The 14697-nt window shown below is 37.2% G+C and overlaps 1 protein-coding gene across 5 annotated transcripts in view; it reads right to left on the minus strand.

Annotated features, from left to right (window-relative positions):
* map4k3b (mitogen-activated protein kinase kinase kinase kinase 3b) overlaps positions 1 to 14697 on the minus strand; it is a 34727-nt gene that overhangs the window by 19754 nt on the left and 276 nt on the right. For all 5 annotated transcript variants that reach the window (XM_066671733.1, XM_066671725.1, XM_066671716.1 and 2 more), the window contains exons 2-13: positions 5536 to 5593; positions 4784 to 4874; positions 3217 to 3281; positions 3066 to 3121; positions 2937 to 2984; positions 2784 to 2826; positions 2598 to 2670; positions 2195 to 2326; positions 1918 to 1980; positions 1654 to 1735; positions 1434 to 1550; positions 725 to 803 (exon numbers count right to left, since the gene is read on the minus strand). In XM_066671733.1, the coding sequence (XP_066527830.1) occupies positions 725 to 803; positions 1434 to 1550; positions 1654 to 1735; positions 1918 to 1980; positions 2195 to 2326; positions 2598 to 2670; positions 2784 to 2826; positions 2937 to 2984; positions 3066 to 3121; positions 3217 to 3281; positions 4784 to 4874; positions 5536 to 5593 (907 nt within the window). The remainder of the gene's footprint in view (positions 1 to 724; positions 804 to 1433; positions 1551 to 1653; positions 1736 to 1917; positions 1981 to 2194; positions 2327 to 2597; positions 2671 to 2783; positions 2827 to 2936; positions 2985 to 3065; positions 3122 to 3216; positions 3282 to 4783; positions 4875 to 5535; positions 5594 to 14697) is intronic.

Here is a 14697-nt window from a genome sequence, read left to right on the forward strand (position 1 = left end):
TTTCAGCTTGCAGTTTCTCAAGATGACATCTGACACTACCCTGAGGCTGAAGTTTACAGCTAAAACACTAAGGGAATTCTGGTTTGGTGTGGAGAGGGAGCATCCACTCAGGGCAGAGGGTGTGGGCATTCTGTTTCCCTTTGCCACATCCTATCTCTGTGAGATGGGCTTTTCTGCTTTTGCCTTACTGAAAACAAAGCACAGATCTAACGAACATTATCCTTCCTCAAAATGGAAGCATGACTGAAAAAGTGCATGTATACTGTCAGTTGGCAGTATACAAAGAAGTAGTAGTAATATTATGACTGACTGGTGTATATCAGCTCATATAGTTTCAACTAATTTGTTTTTCATGGACGGTAGCCATAAGCACAGACAAGTACACAATATTAATATGAACACTTCTAAGTCTTAAGACTCTTCTCAAGAGACAAAAACAATTAAGCGCACGTCTGTGTTATTGTACACATTTTTTTACACATATTGCTGAACAGTGAGGTAAGTGGTTTTATAAAAACCAAATATCTAAATAGCAAGCAATGTAATATATTAATCAAATTTAGGTTATGAATACCCTCTAAGCAAGGTGAGTTCTGTTCATTCCTGCTTGTACAGTAGGAAGAAATGTCCTTAAATTATGTGAGATCCACCAGGACATTGGCTCACATAGCGTGACACCAGAACACAAGTTGAGACTGAGCTTACTACAGATACAGACACTTACAATTGATCTCCGACAAGGTTTTTCCATCTCGAGAACTTCGACTTGTTGAGCGAATCCGATGAGGAACAGACACAGGAGACTGCAACGACACATATGAAACACCCTACAATGTTTAGAATTTACATTTACATGTGCAAAAGAGTCATTAAAATATGAAGATACCCAAACCCATCACTGAATTTATTAACTTAAAGTGGATTTCTGTCATCTTCTCATTTGACACTGCATTTTGGTTATTTTGTGTAAACAATTTTTTTCATAGTAAAGACAATTTGAAGACCGTAACTACATTTATAGGGTTAAATTCAGCATGCAGTGCAGAAGGAATTGATCACACCTCACATTAAGTTAAACAGACACATACAAATAGAAAAAAGAATGTAATATAAAAATACATCTACAACATTTGTAATGTGCACTTATCATTCTATAGGTTCCCTGGTAATTTGTTAAGTGAGAAACTGTTAAAATGCCAGGATAAATCACCCAAAAACTAACCAAGTGATTAGATGTGGGTTTTGCCCATATTCTACACACACACACACACCGACTCCTCATGTCATATGAATACCTGAGAGACCGCTAGCAGAGCAAATGGCTCACCTTCACTGAGGCCATTGCTAAAGAAACAACCAGGGAGATTTTAATATTCCCTCTCAGTGCACTCCCCATGTTCTCTGTGATTTTATGTCAAAGAGTGAGTTCGTACCTCAGGATCAGGGTCCTCATCATCAATATCACTGTAGTGGGCATGGTCAGGGTTGCTGGCCTTGTCCAGCAGCTCAATGGCAAGGGTCCGACTCAGGGGCTGTGTTACAAATGGGTGCTAAGGGAAACCCAAAGTGATATAATTATACTCAGTGATGACATTAATGCAAATATGACGTGATAATTTAAGGCACTGAAAATGTGAGTGGCGCTGTTCTTACCTGGAGAAGTTTTTCAGCTGTTGGTCTCTTCTTGGGGTTTTTCGTCAGTGCCATTTTCACAAAGTGATGGAAGTTATTTGTCCTTCAGTAAGATAGGAGATTATTTATTCGTACAACTTTTCCAAATCATTTAATATATCAAAGGTTTCTAAAACCGAATGCTTCAAAACAAGCTTAAGCTCTGACTGATGACTAATTTAGCATATTTTCATTACACTATTCAAAATATTTCAAAGCTTTTTATACACACACAGAAACACTTACCATTTCACTTTATCTTTCAGTTTAGGGGGCTGGAAATTGCTCTTGGTCATGAGGAACAGCGCTCTAGAGGAAAAGAAATAGAATTGTCAATAAACAAATAATTGTAAAAATGTAAAATTATAGTTTAGTCAATGAACAGCTCTGCCTACAAGCTAGGGCAACTTTCACACAATACTTCCAAACTGAGAGGTTAAAAGGTTAGCATGTATTTCACCCATGTTTTAAAGCATGTTTTGACCTTCAGAAAATTATTTAAATAAGACTAACACTTGCACACCTCATGGGGTGCAGGTCAAACATGGGAGGTTGTAGTTCAGCCAGTTCTATAGCAGTAATGCCCACAGCCCAGATGTCACACAGCTGATTATAACCTCCTTTTCTTTCTACTGCTGCCACCTCTGGAGCCATCCTGCAGGTAGCGAGAGAGACAGACAGTTAAAATTCTGGTCTAATATCTATGCATTCCTATTGTCTGGTACAGAAAAAAAACAAACAGCATTTTTACTCTGAGAATTACTATGTGGATTCGGAATCAGGCTTAAAATAGACTGTGTGCGCCTGATTTAAAAGATAAATGAAATATTTCTCCTTGATTTGGCCCTCTGAAAAGAGAACCAAGCTAAGCACATCAAAATCATCAGCAAATCAAAGCTCCAATCTGAAGCACAGCAGTATTTTACCAATATGGCGTTCCAATGAAGGACTTCCTTTTGGCCAGAGTAGCCGAGATCTGAGCAGATACTCCAAAATCCGCTGCAGAGCAGTAGAGATAAGAAAAGAGAAAATTCATGAAAAACTGAATACAGAAATTAATAAACAGGCTTTTTATTTTTACCCAGTCTATGGTTTACTGTGTAAAACCTTACCCAGCTTCACATAGCCATTGTCTGTTAGTAGGATATTAGCTCCCTACAAAACAGCATAATAAACAAAAATGTGTTAAATTGTATTCAAGGCCAAGTTTGGGAAAGTAAAGTTTTAAAGTCGAGGGATAAGGAGAAGGATACGTGGAAGCCTACCTTAATATCTCTGTGCATCTTGCCCTTATTATGGAGGTAGTACAAACCCTGCAATACAGAAGCAGGGGAATGTCACGTTTGCTTATGCTTGGGTTGATTCAGTGAGGTTCTGCGAGTGTGTATACATACCTGCAATGTCTCCCGTGACACATATGCAATCTGGGACTCCAGCAGAGGCCCAGTGACTGTTACAAAGAAGGAAAAATATGGAGAATACATAGGAGGGAAAAAAACACACACACACACAAAGGAAATGCTTTGGCCATAGGACAATTCTTACCATGATATATGTCTTGCAATGAACCTCCTCCACAGTATTCCATACTGATCCATAATTTATCCCTCCTGAAACACAAATATTAATCAGTCAATAATCAATCTGAGCACATATCAACCAATCAAAATATGGCCTCATTTAACTTAACCCACAATCTTCCGAGACAGGAGCCAAATATACATGCATCTGGAAAATAATAAGGTATTTTAAGTATTTAGTATAATTTTGAAACACTGCACTTCTTATTGGTTCACTGCACTTCTTATTATAAAAAAGACACTAGATATGTCTTTTTTAAATAAACAACATTAATATGTTAAAATGTACATAACTTAAGGTTCAATGGAGGGGGTCTTTAATTTAGAAATTTAAGAATTTCAAAGAATTAGATTTTTTTCTCTTTTCCCCCTTACCCTAAATGCTGACTAAATATTAACTAAATGCTAAATATTGACTATAAGCCACAACATATTTATTTCTTTAATTTTGCACTGAACCTCTAAAGCTAATGCAGCCAACACATAATGGAATTCTATGTCACTCAAAATCCTGTCCAAACAGACTTTTATTATGTTTGCCTTGTAGCTCCAGTACAATTTCAGACAAAAGCTTAATGCCAAAATCTGATATCCAATTTATCTGCTTTCCCTAGATTTCTCCAAATGCATCTGGGTTTAACAATTAAGTACATTTAAAATAATCTGAGGGAAAATGTCCACTTTCAGGGTCCTGGTAGGTCTGGACCTTACCTGTTAATCAATGGATGCAAGTTCACCACACTGCATCACACATTCACATCTGGGGGCCACCTTTTAAACAGCCAATTCATCTACAAACATACGTATCTTTGAACTGTGAGAGAGTGGGAGCACCCGGAGGAAGCCTCCCAACATACACACACGGGTAGAATCAAACTCCTTGCAGACCGTGTGATCTGAGAGACACCTGCTGATAAAATATCTGTGGTTCCCATCTAAACTGGTGGAAACATGCTAGAAAAGAGCTCTGGATCTTGAACCAGTTCTATTCCTGATTCTTGGAACCTTGGTGCTCTCGAGCGAACCGGCCTGCATTTCCACCCGTTTTAATGGGAACCAAGGATACTTAATCAGCGGGGGGCATTGCAGCAGTGCTAGGTTCCAGCATTGCTGTGATTAAATAAAGCACCAACACCAGAGCCATAGATAAACTGACTTGGTCAAAACAGGGTAATTTTCTATTATTTTGTTAAACTTTTTATTTAAGGCTCTGTGATCCTTTTTGAGCTACTTTACATGGCCACTTACATCATCACAGTTTATGTTTTCTGGTTCACAAAACGATTTATATTTGTGGAAACACCCCTAATGGTTCCAAATTAAGTTCACAAATGTGAACCGTTCTGGTTCATTGGTGGAAAGCACTATACCTGTTGTGCCAATATCCCACCCAGTAGTTGATTAAGATATCAGATTTTGGCGTTTCCTTGCTCAAGCTTTCAGATCAAGGTCATCAAGACATTTATATTGCGCAAATGACTGATTGGTGCTGTATGCCTGATTTAGGTTTTCTTGTGTGCAACAGGTTCTACCTGAGATAGCTGCCAAAGTAAGCAACAATGTTGGAGTGTTTACAGTCTTTCATCATAATAATCTCCTGCTGTACCACTGCAAAGTCTTCTCCTGCAAAATAATCAGTCAACCAATTTATCAACCATTAGAGACATTTCATAAAATTGCAAATAATGTTTTATAATTCAAGGGACTAGGGCAAAATAACATATATTTGGGTATTATTTGTAGTCTGCAATATCTAAATGAACCCTCTAACCAAATACAGCTTTTTAAACTGTGGGCTGTGAACATCCAGACTTATCACAACTTACCACAATGTTACTTGTAACATTATTCATTCATTAATGTTTTTTAAATATTGTTGTTGTATTGTGTAGCACTATGGTAAGAAATTAATTATTTTGTCCATATTATGCAGCCTAAGTACACATGCAGGAATACAAACATTTATGTACTTGTGCACACACGTACACACCCCTACCCTTATGGAAAATGTGTGGAGCCCACTGGAAAGAACACTGAGGTAGTGATTGGGCGCGATAACACATTTCAGTCAGCATTAACCAAAGGCCTTTAGAGGCACAAATAAAGCACGTACACACACCTATTTAACTGCCCGTGACATCACCCTGGATCACTGATGCACATACACACTTGTAATTAAATACTGAAACTCAGTGACAAAACTTTGATGAATGAAGGGACAGATGAATGGTCAGACAAACTGGGGCAGGAACATATGGACAGATACACAGATGATGACATTTACCTGGCTCCAGTTTAATGACTTTGATGGCAGCCAGCTCCCCTGTGTTGACATTGCGCGCCTGAGGGTGAAAGATAAAGATGAAAAAAAAGCTGATTAATGACTAGAAATCTTAAGGATCCATTTGCCTCAATAGGACATAGGACTAATAGGTCTTCCAGAAAAACAAATACGCCTGAAAAACATCTCTTGTAGTAAAGGCAGTAGTTTTATATAGAACTTTAAAAACATACAACGTTTTTAGAATGAAATTAATTTGTTTTTTTTTTAAACCTTTTATGATGTCCTATATAGATGCAAAAAGTCCTTTATAATACAATAAAGAATGCTTTTTATTACATAGTAACACTACAAAACAAATAAAATACAGTGATAAATGTGTAGTATGGAAATATTATATTTTTGTCATACAGACCAACCTTTATCTGGGGTGAGAAATAATTAAAAAAAATGTTCTTCATCTTACTTTAACAGGTTTATTTCCCTACATTCCTCTGGCTTTTTTCATCTACCATCCATGATCACTGACATATTCTCAGTAAAATTTTGTGACATTTCTCAGACATACACTGGGAGATGCTCACTTTCTGTCACACATATACAAACTCACAGACACAAAGACATCTTCTGTGAGGCTTCACTGAGAGACATCTGTCTAACAGAACAGCAGATCTGATGAGATCATCAGAGAGAAACGGGAGAAAGAGACAGAATAAGACATAGCTAGGGAAAAATAAAAATGCAATCAATTCTGGAAGAGCATAAAATTAAGCTACAAATACTTTCTGTTCTTTTTTCCACACAATTTCAACATTTTTTCTTAAAGTAAAAGGCAGCTATACTGTGCAATTATGAGGGCTCTTAAGTCACAATTAACCAGGTTATTCTGTGCAGTACACCACAATTTTAATGTGGTTAAAATGAATCTTACTTGATCAATTTTGACCAAAAAGAAAGCTTTATTAAATTATATTTGAGCCATCAGAGTACACCCGACTTAGACACTATATGTCACAATATTACTTTCTGTAATTCAAGAACTTATTGTCATCATGTGAATGCAGGGTTCAAATGAACTGGAAAATCACTATTTACACAATTAGCAAAGTCTAGCGTACAGAGTAAAGAAACTGTATTTTCAAGAAATGCACATTTCACAATATGAAAATAAATGTATTCAATTACTGAAAGTAATAAATGCATTCTGATGGCTTTATGTGTTCTCTCATATGGTCAAAATAAAATACAGTGCATAGTTCTAAACCCTCTGTGATGGTAGCTTTTATCTCGTTACAGGGGATGCTCTGCAGGGGAGCTGAAAATTTCCTCTTTTACTGCTGTTTTGTTAGTTTGCTTCTGTATGATTTCTCCACACTTTTGGTGTGTATTAATGTATATGTTAACATTTGGAGCTCTAATATTTATGATGGTTGCGCCATATTTATTCGTAAGATGTACTTCTCTGGAACATTAAATTGATAATGATGTCAAAACACAAACGCGAGAATATAAGAGAATTGTGAGCATGCTCACACATGCATACACACAGAACTCCAACATTCTATCTCACTCAGTCACACTCTCACACACACACACATTTCTGTCCTCTCCTGGGTAAACAAACTCAGCACTTGCACCATCATGTTCTAAAATTTACAACAACGTCATGGACACAAGCACAATATTAAATAATTCGAAAGCAATAAGAGTAATGTGTTAATTTACAAAAAATGGAGGGACACATTATGAAAAACAAAATCACTTGTTCAGTGCATTAGTAGATTCATTTGGGGATCTGGAACCTACCGACATACAAACTTTGGAGTAAAACACCCCAGTCAGGTTTTTTTTGTGATCTTCCTAAGACTGAATACATGTAATAAAATATTTGTGTCCTTCCAATCACCTGTGTTAATGAGAGGGCACCAACACAAGGTAAAATTAAGAGGAGGGGAAAAAACAAAACCACAACCTTTTTAAACAAGATAGGAAAAGTGGTGTGTTATTTGATACTTTTAGCATTTTGACCAAAGATGTTTTAAAACAAAGCCAGGGAACTGTGTTACAGTTTGTAAGTCATGTCTTTGTCCTTTGTCAGTGGTAAAGCTAAAGGATATAGCCAAAATTTATATCACGATATATTTCAGAATTTTGGTTGATACAATTCCAATATTGATATGAACAGTAGAAAAGCCACTGAAAAGCTTCCAAGAACAAACAAGAAAAATGACATAACCATCAAGCATAAACCTATTGGCTTTGTAAATATTCATATTTTAAAAATAAATTTTAAATTACATATGCTGACCTGACAAGAGTGTCCTGTATTGAACGACCGTCAGTGAGAGATGTTAATAATTAATGTATATTGAAATATTGAAAACGTGTTTAAAAATGATATTATTGTTATTGAAACATTTTATATTGCGATATATATTGATATTGAATTATTGTCCAGCCCTAGTCCAGTCCATTACCCAGACCGGACACATATCACTGCACACAGGACATAGCTGATACTATTTTCCAGACATTACCTGAAAGAACTCCATGTGTGAATGCAAACGTCCATAATATTTATACCAGACATTACCCAGGCTTTATCCTGCCAGCACCCTAGTTCATATGTGAAAACGGCTTGAGTGGTTTATCAACTCCAGCAGCAGTCCTGTGTCTGATCCACTCATACCAGCTCAACACACACTGACACCATTATGTCAGCTTCGCTATAGTGCTGAGTAACACACAGGCTCCGTTTTGGCTTTGTGGGACTTTTGACCATTACAGAAGTGTTGAAGGGGGCAAACAAAGTATGCGGTGCAAAAAACAGGCAACACACTATTATTGTAAAACTACTAACTCTGCTTTCAGTCATTTCCTAATGCAAAAGGTGATTTGGAGCCGCGATTAAGTTACAAGCAACAAGCAAAACGGTGGCAGAGTGACTAGCGACATATCAAGCTAAGATTTTCTAAACTTTATGCAAATAAATTAAAATGCAGTGAAGCATTTTTACAATTGCCTCCAACAAATGGGGTGGTCCGAATTCTCTACCACCTTCGCTCTTGTTCCTGTTCTCAACTGTATGACTGTAAACATGGAAGAGAAGCTCTTAACTGGTTATTCTTTTCTTATTTTATATAATACATATTTGCACATATACAGGCACAATTTGCAAATCTGTGTCTCTCATGAACCATCATGTTTAAACATTGCACACGTGCACAAATGAGAATGCGAGCAACCTCAAACAGACAAATTTGAAGAGACATAAGCAACTTGGCACCTGATAGTGTGAACATTGGGTAAGTCAACTTATAGGGTATGTGGAGCTCATAAAATAGACAATGAGTCAGAATGAATAGACTTTAATACCAAGGCAGATCAGTATATTTTGTGTTACTACCCCAACACAAAAAGACCGGTCTGAGAGGGTTGTATTTTCTAATCAAAAACCTTGATTTAATATTCATTTGTTGGGTTTCAATGTCGTTTCTATGGTATAGAGTTTGTTCTGATGTTTTGAGAGGAAAGTAAAATGCTGTGTGGTCTCTGAATTTTGTGCCGAACATGTCTACAATATTCCACACATGCACTTTAAGAAGAAGCTCGGGTGCTAGTGTGAAAATAGAGTGGTAAAGTGTGGAGAGAAGAGGAAGGGGTGTGGGTCCGTTAAAAGCCCACAGTTCCAGGATCAGTCCAGGGCTCTGGGTGGCGCTGTGCCACACGTACAGCATGTATAAACCAGCTGAAATGTCATTGTTTATTCAATAAAAACTCTTTTACATCACCCTTTGCATGTTTGAGCTTTAGTGAAAGTCTAACTTTTCCAAGCGTAAAACTGTTTTTGCAATATTTGGGTTTTTATTATTATTATTATTTTGGCCTTTTCCCAATAAGTTTTTTTATGCGCATTTTCATAATTCTCAAAAACTCAGTGGATGGAAAACCCTCTACTGACAGAGAGTTGGATGAAAACACTGCCACTGAGCTTGTTCAGCATTACTGCCCAAATGTGGTGGTATTTAAAGTTTGCTCAAAAAGCTGATTGCATTTTACCAGTGGCTGACTGCTAAACCACTTTGCAAACACACACACACACACACACACCCCTTCAGGAAGAGGGAACAATCAGGAACAAACAGGATGGATATAGCTCCAACTTTAAACACACATCTGCAGGCAAACACACACGCAGGCTTGCATCCTCAAGTGTCACTATTTCCCGTCCACACGCGAAGTCCAACACGCTCAGTTTCCCAAAGACATAAGAGCATGATCACAGAACTTACTATGGCTACCCATTAACAGCCTAGCACACGGCTCTCTCTTCTTCTCTTTCTCACACACACACACACAACCATTGGTAGTTACCATCTGGCACCGCACACTCTGAGAGTATTGTGACCCCCTCAGGGTCACAGCAGTCACTCCATAGCGCCTTATTGTACCCCAGAACATAAACAGACATGCATGAATATCACAGTTGGTTTCAAAGGAGAAGTTCAGCAATGAACAAAACTTTCATAAAATTTCCCCCTTTCTTATAATGTAGTGAAGGCATGTTTGGTTTTTCACTTGGGCTATGAGTATAATGAAGCTAATACCATACTAATTAAAACTAAGCAATGACTAACTCATCACAGCAGCCCAAAACCATGTGAACTCTTAAGTAATCTCAAACAGAACTGCTAATGTGATTTCTGACATTATGAAATACTTCCATCTATAAAAAGTTGAACAGAAGTAAAGACAACGTTTTGCCTAACTGCTTACATCTTCAGATTAAGTAATAATAACTTATGCCAAGAAATAGTAACCTCTTTTGGATGCTATTTAAAAGAGATCACCAACCATTCTTACCAATGTCCTCACAGTTAAATCACTGCAAAGTAAACAGAAGTTATTCAAAGTGATCTGGTGTGAACTGCTTCTAGTGATGCTCACTGAGAGTAGTTCTCAGTGGCTGTTTTGTGCTAAAATGGGTCATCACAACAACACTGTTGCCTACCACACCCATGCACACCACAATATTTAACTGCAAGAATGTCAGGAATAGTTTATAATCAATACACGAATGTCCTGCCATCGCCATCAGTGTCACAGATCATTTAGAAGAACCCTATGACTCAGAATTTCAACCACAAACATGCAATACAATACGTACCAGGGAACTAGTCTTTCATGTGATTGAATATTATTAATCCATCATATGGATTACAATAACAACACTGTCATTGACCACACTGACTCATTACACTTGTGTTAGGGTTTTGTATCGAGAACGCATCCTCACACAGAGCTGGATGATATGACCAAAATGTATATCACAATATATTTCTTAATTTCTTAAAAGCTACATGACATCACCATCAAACTAAAACGTCCTGGATTTGTCAATATTAATATTTTAAATTAACTTTAAAATTGAGTGCAGTGCAACTCAGACCAATAGTTAAGTGGTGCGATGGAGATTATAGTGCAAAGTGGAAAGACAGTGAGAACACAGTGATAGGTATTCCAACTCAGGCACTGATTGGCAATGCTAAACTTACAATGTCTCTGCAAGACTCAAATTGATCGTATAATTTACACACTGAATAATTTACACATTGTATATTTGGTTTAATCTGGTCAAAAACCACAAATTAGTAAGGGATTTAACATTATTAAGTTGGTTTGTGTATGATGACAGATTTAAGCCAGGTTTAAGTGACTACAGTTTCAAAAACTGGGGTAGGAAAGGGCTTACAGCTATGTGCACATTATTAAAGAATGGGAATGTAATGAACTTTCAGGATTGAAAACACATTATGGACCATTTTAAATACCTGCAGTTAAGGGATTACAAAGGAAATACAATTGTTGAAAACCTCGAATTATGTCACTGAAATAATGACCAGGACATACAGTGGGATTAAACCCAAGGCAGTCTCAGTACTGTATCAAAGTCTCTCAGACACTCAGAAGCTGCTTTCAGTCTGTATATAAGGAGAAGTGGGAGAGGGAACTGAACATTAACATTTCTCTGGATGAATGGCATGACATGTGAGACTCTGCACACAACAACAAATTTGAGAACCTGGAGAGAATTTGGAGGGAAAATTTTGACTCATTACTTTCTTACACCTAAAGAGTAAACAAACTGGTTCCTAATTTACATGTTGCCGTTTTTGTGGAGAGATGGAGGCAAACCATGCATACATTATTTGGGAGTGTACTAAACCTAATTCATTCTGCAGAAATGTAAGTGACATGATAAATATTGTAGGATATGGAATACCTAGGGAATGTAAAGCTATTTATCTCGGATGTTTAACTGATTATGTTTTGGAGAAGGATAGATACTTAACCAATATATTATTGATCACAGGTAAAAAAGCCATAACAAGAAATTGGTACAAGACTGAACCACCCACTATAACCCAGTGGCTAAATATCATAAGACAGGTCTACACCACGGAGAGAATGACATATTGGCTCAGTTACCTTTGTAACAAAGTGGGAGAAATGGACACATTTTGACATAGCAAATGTTATTTAAGAATTGACTGTTTTACTACTATATATTCTGCACTCAGATAATAGATCCCTGTAACCATATCTGTTCTGTTTTTGGGTTTGATTTTTGTTTATCACATGTGTCAGATTCTTATGTAACGCATTCTCCATATATTATATACATATGGGTATTTTACTTAATGAATACATATTTACGTTTTTCTATAATTGTGTGTTATAAAACCTCAATAAAAACATGGGTTTCAAAAAAAACAAACTGAGTGCAATGAACTGATGGCAGTGCCCTGCAATGACCATCAGTCAGTGACAGATTCTGTAAATAATTCATTTAATCATCCATTGTCTATAACCACTTATCCATTTCAGGGTCCAGAGCCTACCCATAATCACTTGGCACAAAGCAGGGATTCACCCTTGAGGGGATGCCAGTACTTCACAGGGCAACACACACTCACACATTCATTCACACCTATGGACACTTGAGTAGCACATTCACCTATGAACGTGTGTTTTTGGATTATGGGAAGAAACCCACGTGGACACAGGGGGAACAAACCAAACTCCTCACAGACAGTCACCTGCAGCGGGGCTACCTGCTGCACCACCGTGCTGCCCACTGTAAATGATATATACTGAAATATTGAAAATATGTTTAAAATCATATCAACATTTTATATTGTGATACATATTAATATTGAATTATTGTCCAGCCCTATGTCTCAGTGTCATAAAATCTATACTCGAATACACACTCGAAGGTCAACTGTAGATGTTAATTAATTTTTGGTTGCTCCCATATGGGGCCGCACATCAGATAACATGTACATACAATCTTCCATATTTTGTACACCAGAAGGCCTTCTTCATGCAACCCTCCTATTACACCTGGGCTTCAAACCAGGGACACACAAATGCAACCCTTGAGGCTGAGTAACAGACAGGGAGAGTCCACACATAACTTCACACAGCCAGAGACCCAAGGCAAGGCTTGAACCCAGGCCCCAAACTGTGTAGCAGTTGTGACACACACTACACGACTGAATCACATCAATAGGGCTGAAGGAGCAATCGTAGTTCTATCAAAATCACAGTTTAAAATATCCAAGAACTACCATTTTAATTACGGCCTACATTATCAAGTACAATTATAAAAAACAGATTTAATTTGGACATTCAAAGTGTTTAACAGAGTTACACCATTCAGAGGCCGCCAAACACTGTACTGTGCACTAAGAACAAAATGATAAAAACAATTTTAACTAAAATGTGTGTTCATGATTAAAGCCAGATCATCTTGGTTTAAAAAAAAACACTACTTCATTTCTATGAAATAACTGCATTCCCAATTTTGGCCAAAAAATGACAATTAGACATTTTCCTCAAAACATTCAGCGCTATCCATTACCACCAATACAGAGTGAGCAACAAGAGGAGAGTAATGCCACTAAAAAGGAACGTTTGAAGATTTAATTTGACCCAGATTCCACACAGCTGGATGGATAGATTGAAATAGATGATATTTTTGTTAAGATGATAAATAATATTCGTTTTACAGGTTATCAGGAATATCACAAGAACTTTATATAGAGAGCACAGTAAGTCCCGTTGAACAGGAATGAGTGCAATGTAAAACACTGAACCACTTATTTCTTATCCCTGTATTTGTTTATAATATGGCACTACAGGTTCTTTTCTGCAGTCTACCAAATCTCTCTATAAAATAGTTGAATACTGTGATATTTGTTGTGTACTGTGAAAATGTCTCCCAAGTATCATGTTTATTTTGGTCACGCCGTACAGTAGACGCCAGAGAATTAATGCACACTGAAGCCCATGATGTAGACTAGTCCTAAAATCCTCAAAATATATCTATCACTATATCTATATCATTTCTCTCTCTTATGGCAGTGGTGTCATGAAGTATAGGTTGAAAATTTTATTTTGCTCTTAATAATACTGGAACATAGTTGAGCCAATAAAAATGATTTGTTAAAATGTTACCTGCATTTGGTTTGCAAAGTATTTTGAGTACCCATGGAATTGTTTAGAACCACAGACAGATAGGTTTTCTATCGCAGAGCACAAACATTTAACTGGGCATAGAATTACTGGATTTAAATTTATGTGAGTGTATTTGGTTCTGCCATCTATAACAGGTTTATCCAACAGAGAGGACAACTATTTAAGCGGGTAAAGCAACACGTAGGCATTTAAACCGTTTTATAAGAGAACCATGTTCAGTAGGTTCTAAATATCAGAGAAGTTCAACATCTGCAGACATAGAACCAACTATAAAGAACAAACAGAACCATTAGCATGTATCACAGCTTTTTTCTTTAGAGAATAACTATTAGACAGACAAAGACCAGAGTATACAGAACACAGAACCAGCAGGTTTGCCATCAGAGAAGAACCATTTAACCAGTCATTTAACTATAAATATTTTTGAGTGTTTATGGTGCTAATCACAACCACTGGCTTTATTAAAGGACATCGTGAAGAAGCGTTTTGGAGTCCACAGCTACAGCACACATCCTCGTCGTTCTACTGTGTCCTACAGTTACTGAAGTGCGCAAAACTGTAACATTAAAACCACGGCGTCACCAACAGCCCCCCAGAGCCCCGGGCAACATTTCAGCACCC

The sequence above is a fragment of the Hoplias malabaricus genome, chromosome 1 (genome assembly GCF_029633855.1).
Source record: "Hoplias malabaricus isolate fHopMal1 chromosome 1, fHopMal1.hap1, whole genome shotgun sequence".
NCBI lineage: Eukaryota > Metazoa > Chordata > Actinopteri > Characiformes > Erythrinidae > Hoplias > Hoplias malabaricus.